Source organism: Podarcis filfolensis, assembly GCF_964270895.1.
Source record: "Podarcis filfolensis genome assembly, chromosome: 2".
NCBI classification, from domain to species: Eukaryota; Metazoa; Chordata; class Lepidosauria; order Squamata; family Lacertidae; genus Podarcis; species Podarcis filfolensis.
In genome coordinates this window covers 80,277,346-80,283,526 of record NC_139605.1, presented here as the reverse complement: position 1 = coordinate 80,283,526, position 6,181 = coordinate 80,277,346, and the positions used below count along the sequence as shown (strand labels likewise).

At 42.2% G+C, this 6,181-nt stretch overlaps 1 protein-coding gene across 1 annotated transcript; it reads left to right on the top strand.

The window, feature by feature from the left end:
* The first annotated feature begins 3,520 nt into the window (after window positions 1-3,520).
* FABP6 (fatty acid binding protein 6) lies at window positions 3,521-5,503 on the top strand. Its single transcript, XM_083597514.1, has 4 exons — window positions 3,521-3,865; window positions 4,418-4,593; window positions 4,741-4,830; window positions 5,371-5,503. Exons 1-4 carry the CDS (start codon window positions 3,799-3,801, stop codon window positions 5,422-5,424), a joined length of 387 nt encoding a protein of 128 aa, XP_083453640.1. The 5' UTR covers window positions 3,521-3,798; the 3' UTR covers window positions 5,425-5,503.
* Window positions 5,504-6,181: the final 678 nt, after the last annotated feature.

Below are 6,181 nucleotides of genomic sequence, written 5' to 3'. Positions count from 1 at the left end.
GACACGAACCCGGTTCCCCAGATTACGAGACTACCGCTCTTAACCACTACACCACACTTCCTATGTCAACTTCTTGGCAAAGAGCAGCGACCGAGGCCAATTGCAATGTCAGTGCCGTATACTGAGTGAAAGCCTGACTGGAAAGGACTTCAGTCTTCTTCAGGCATTACAATTTAAGTGTTGGATGGTGACAGGAATGGCAACAGAGCTAGTGCACTTGCTCCACTGCCCCTTTCATGTGTTTGGTTTACTCTAAACAGAATCTAGGTGCGTCTGAAGATGCAGAGTGAGTGGCTTTCAACAACCTTTTCTAGAAATACAGTGGTACCTCGGGTTACATACGCTTCGGGTTACATACACTTCAGGTTACAGACTCCGCTAACCCAGAAATAGTGCTTCAGGTTAAGAACTTTGCTTCAGGATGAGAACAGAAATTGTGCTCCGGCGGCGCGGCAGCAGCAGGAGGCCCCATTAGCTAAAGTGGTGCTTCAGGTTAAGAACAGTTTCAGGTTAAGTACAGACCTCCGGAACGAATTAAGTACTTAACCCAAGGTACCACTGTAGTAGGTTAGAGATAAGTCGATAAGCGGCCAGGCTCTGTGCAAGAGGGAGCTCCTGGGTGTGAGTGTCAGAGTGACTGAGATCAGCCTGCTACATCTCCCATCAGCCAGGTCTGCAGTGGACAAGTGGAAGGCAAAACACTGTATGGAATATTCTGAGCCAGGCCTAGAAAGGCATTTGCATAACCATAGAGTTGGATGTGTATCTAAGTCACCTGCTGTCTGTGCACACCAGTGGTTAGGGGGCTGGGGGCACAAATTGCAAAGAAGTAAGGCCCTCTGAAGATAGAATAAAATGGCAGAGAGTCTTGTACAGTAGTTCTTAAAATGCTACTGTGGTACGGTCGTTTCATGAAAAGTATTGAGCGACCTAAAAATCTATATGAGCACAGCGGTGGAAAACAGTTTTACAGAGGTACACCCATTTGCTCTGCGCTGAGTGCACTTCCACTGCCAGTTTGTGACTCTGTGCAGACATGGCATTAGCCGTAATCCACGTTAGCCACGTTAATCTTAAGAAGTACTGCATTTTGATGTGTTTCCCCCCAAAAGAGCTTTGATTCAATTTGAAAACATAAGCCACATGGAAACATCCATGCCTGCACTCGAAGGCCACAGGGAAAAGACTGAGCCAGCCAGGCAGCCTTGAAAGTTGAAGCAGAAGGGATCAGTGTCTTCAAAAAGTCTTCAGAGTGTCTTTCCAATACCATCTATCAAGGCGGTTAAGTTTCACACACAATTCTTTTGCCTATTCCCCCTACCTTTCAAGGCTGCTTCAATTAGCAGATGTTACCCAGCTATATGTTGAACAAATAGACTATTTTCTTGCCATAAATTATCTGTCCTTCTAAAGATGGCAAAAACTCCCTGAGAATCCTAAAGCCTTCTCTCATAAATAGTTGAATATGGGTAAGATTACAGTGGAGATTAAATTCCCATCTATATGCATGAGAAAATAAAAGTGTAAAGAGATAATCAAGTCATAAAATAATAACCTTGATAACAAAGAGGAGAAATAACTGCCATTTCTTATTTATGATAGAACAAGAATGTACAGCCCTTTAATGAAAAGAACCTTACTCAACCCTTTTCCACTTCTGTTAATCTTTAACAATTACAGTGGTACCTCAGGTTACATACACTTCAGGTTACAGACTCCACTAACCCAGAAATATTACCTCAGGTTAAGAACTTTGCTTCAGGATGAGAACAGAAATTGTGTAGCGGCGGCGCAGCGGCAGCAGGAGGCCCCATTAGCTAAAGTGGTGCTTCAGGTTAAGAACAGTTTCAGGTTAAGAATGAATTAAGTTCTTAACCCGAGGTACCACTGTATATGAAATGTTCGGTGTTCTCATTAAGGATGATTAATGAAACCTAAAGAAGTCTACATTCTTTTCTCATGGAGTTATAACAGCATATTTTGAAGACTCCTACTGACTATTTTGAGCTGGTATCTAGTTGCACAAGTCTTTCACACATCTGAACTGAAATTTAGAAGTCAGGCAAATGGTGCTATGAGGCAGTGGCTTTCAGACTGTGACCTGAGGAACACTGGGGTTCCTAGGTTTGAAATTATCAGAGGCTTCTCAGTGTGAAGACCAGTGCTGGTAGAAAGGGCCAACCCTACCATTAGTCAGAAGAAAGCCGCCATCTTGGGCAGCAACTGTAGAAGCAGCAGCTCTTGACTGTACCGTTTGGTGGAAAAGCAGAGTTGTGTAATACAAACTGACCTGCAGACCTATTGCCTTCAGGTGCGGTACAGGATACTTTACCAGTGCCTGCATTGAAATAAGTTTCAGTTGCCATGACTTCTGTACATGGAATGATGGAGAAGTGGAATGCTATAATACAATTTCTGCAGAGCGAGCCGAGCCATACATAAACATGAGAGCCCAGATGCACCGCCACCTGGTTCCCTGCAGTTCTGTAGCTTTTCTTCACCTGCTGGATGAGATGAAGTTTTTCAAGGCCGTTGGCATTATTGCTAGAAAAGCAAGGTTGCAAGTTCAGCACAAACCGGGAAAGAGCACGCTTCGAGTTCATTCACCTCCTCTGTCAGCTCTTGGAAGTGGGAGTTTAATCTTCCTGCATGGCCAGCTCACTTTGTGTCCTTTCCCCGGTGCACAGTGAAGAAGCCAAATTGAGAAGTGCAAGGGGAGAGAGGGATATTGAAAATGAGTATGTGTGTAATGCATTTGTGTGTGGGTGTGTTTTGGTCCTCCTCACTGGGCATCTTGGGCCTCAACCACTTTCACTAAAAAGAATTCAGCTATGGCGGGAAGGGGAGATTGTTTCCCACCTTGCTATAGAGGCCTATAGAGACACCCCCCCACACCTATGAAAGAAGCTGCATTCCTGTCTTTTGTTGGGATAGCCCCCACCATGGGCCTCTCGCTTCATCTTATCAGGTTAGTAAAGCATGCCAAGAGCTCGCTGGCCTTCGGCAGCAGACAGAAGGCTGGCATCAAAGCTAGGAGAACAATAAATTTTCCTGACCCAGACAAGTCTTCATGTAGCAGATAACAAAAAAAGCAACATTTTGTATGAACTTTGCTTAAAGATACCTGTTGCCATAGCAATTAGGAGCAGGCTGTTCTGACCAATGAAATAGGTTTCAGGGGCCCACAAGCTGTCCATGCATTCAGTTATCCCATCATATTGCTGGAAAGGATCGTGTATGAGGTGATCACGCACGTAATTGTTATACAAGTGTCTTGAATGTTGTATTCGGGGTCCAGAATTTGGAAAACTCCTCTGGATCATTTATTCTTGCTGCAGCCTGCAACAAATATGAACTCTTTCCATGACACTGCTGTCTTTATTTGGCTAAAGTGGACCGGTATATTTCCAGACCCCCTTTGTAGGGTAACAATCTATATCTATATCTATATCTATATCTATATCTATATCTATATCTATATCTATATCTATATCATCTATCACCCTGAACTTACTTTGGGAAAAGTCTTTGATAAAAAGAGACATGCCAGAATTGGAATAGGGCTTTTCGTAAGGGTCAATGACACCAGTGTTAAGTGATTCATACAAAATTACCCTCCTGTTGTAAAAAAACAAACTTCCTCATTAGATGGTATGATGGAGAAGTGCAATGCATTTAGGGTGGATAACCTGAGCTAAGAAAGCTTTATAAGGCAGGAGTTTTCAGTACCTGAACCTACCAAGCCAAACTACAAACACCCTCCTCTGCAAGGCTCTTTCCTGTGCCACAGACTACAGCATGGCTTTCTCCGGCAAATACGAAGTGGAAAGTGAGGAAAACTATGAGAGTTTTATGAAGCGCATGGGTATGTATCTATTAAGACTTCTCGTTTGCTGCACTCAGATCAGTATTCCCCAATTGACTGCCCTGCAGTTGTTTTGGATTTTAGCTTCCATCAGTTCTTCTGGTGGCACAGCCAGTAGTCAGAGGCAATGGAAGATGCAATCCAAATCATTTGGAGGATACCAGGTTATGGAAAGCTGACTTAGAGAATTGCTTAGATTGTCAGCTGCTGGTTTCAGAAAACAGCCTCAACATGGGAATTATGGCATCTTCAGTTGGGATCTCCTGGTGAAACTCTGCAGTCTTTCAGACTTACACAACATTATTTGGCAAGCAGAATAAAAACCACTGCATTCCGGCAGATTGCCGTACAGTGGTATTCTGCTTGATAGAATGACATTGCAACTCAGATTCCTGCATTCTTTTATTAATCTTTTGGTTTTTATACCACTCCTTTGGGGTTTGTATTTTTGTACGCCTCTTAGAAAATCTGTATACCACAGCAATTTAGAAATGCTTTTAAACAAATACATTGGAGGAGGTTTACATTAATGTTGTCTTTTCATTGGGCTAGGTTTTCCTGCCGACACAATTGAAAAAGGAAAAAATTTCAAGATTGTTACTGAAGTGGTACAGAATGGAGATGAATTCACCTGGTCCCAGATTTACCCAAGCGGGCATTCCATGACAAATAAGTTTGTTATTGGCAAGGAATCCGAAATGGAGACAATGGGTGGTAAAAAATTCAAGGTAAATGATTGTAGCTACTGCTCTCAAAGGACTAGCTGGGATTCAAAGGGGTGTGGCTGGGTTGGCACACTAGCAACACTTTACTGAAATGAAATCCTTAATTGTATTCAGCCAAGGCGGCAACTAATGTATGTAAATCTGTTGCAGACAACTGTTAAAATGGAAGGTGGAAAAGTGGTTGCTGACTTCCCTAATTATCATCATACTGCAGAGATTGCTGGGGGCAAACTCGTTGAGGTAATTTCCTAAAAACTTTCCTTGAAGATTGAATGTGTGATGCCCCCCCCCAAAAAACTTGTAAAATGGTGTTTACAGCATTAAAGCAAAATGTTAGCTGAAGAATGGACGGAAGGCATGATGATTTTAATGGCCACCAATATCCACGTACTGGGTACGTCACTTGATCAATTCAAAATACAAAATAATTCTAAAACTAACTCACTACTATGAAGCATTTGAAAGTATAACAGGGGAGAAGGAAACACAATACTTTGCAAGCAGTGTTGCAGAGACACACTAGGTTGAAATTGTTGTTCAGTAGTGCCCTCTAGGAAAAAAATAACTCTTTCGGCTACATTAATGATTATTTTATAATTGTGAATTGGAAGTTTCCTCTTTTGTGTCTCCCCTCCTCCCTTAAATTCATGGCACAGTACTCCTGAATCATTAGCAATTGTAAAGAAGGGAATTCACAAAGCATTCCAGGATGTTAACAGCTATATTTTCAATCCCAGCTTCCAGCTTCATCAGCAATGTTTGCTTTATCCTTTACTGCAGATTTCTACAATTGGTGATGAAACTTTCAAAAGAATCAGCAAGAGACTGGTCTAAGAAGCCGTTGGAGGAGGAATAATTGTGGCCTTACTGATACTTGAAAAGTGAGCAATAAAAAAAACCAATATAAAGTAACGAACTTAAGAACTTTATTTCTGTATTTATTTATTGATTGGAAGCAAGTGCAATAGGCAGAATGGGTCTAAATATAAAGCAACTTCCTATGTTCCTACCTTGCTAGAATTTTTAACTTTCCAACAGTGCATAGTATAGGGCCAATTGCCACTCTCACCTGATAGCTTTATGTGTCTTATTTTTTATAATGTGTTAAAGAAGGTATTATTTATAATTCTACGACATGCAGAGCAGCTCTCAGTGTTGCTATCCAGGGCAACACCACCAAACAGGGGACATTTCCACACTGGGTAATGGTTGCAACCGCAAGAAAAAAGTAGTCTGTTGATACCCTATGATCCAGCCTTCCGAGCATGTGATGCAAAACCTCCCTCAATTATTACGGGGACAACTTCATATTTTTGTTACTGGGCTCCTGCTCCTCAGAGCACTCACAAATGTTTGCATTTTGCAAGTGCTGAATTTATTTGGCTTGTTTCTTCCCACATGGCAAACACAATTCCTTGAACAAGAGATAAGCTCATTAGTTAGAAGGATCAGGCAACAATATTCTACTGTTCTTTAAGCTCTCACGGAGGAAAAACAAGAGAACACATGTTCAGATGCTGCGCTCTCCATTACAGGGAAGCCATGTGTTGGGGCTCGGTCTTGCACAGTCACTTAGCAACCAGCCCCGAGC

What these genes read in the sequence shown, in the direction of transcription:
- FABP6 (XM_083597514.1), top strand. Translation starts at nt 3,799, where the DNA reads ATGGCTTTCTCCGGCAAATACGAAGTGGAAAGTGAGGAAAACTATGAG. An exon ending in TGGGTGGTAAAAAATTCAAG is followed by an intron (nt 4,594 to 4,740) that starts GTAAATGATTGT and finishes AATCTGTTGCAG; the next exon opens with ACAACTGTTAAAATGGAAGG. An exon ending in CTGGGGGCAAACTCGTTGAG is followed by an intron (nt 4,831 to 5,370) that starts GTAATTTCCTAA and finishes CCTTTACTGCAG; the next exon opens with ATTTCTACAATTGGTGATGA.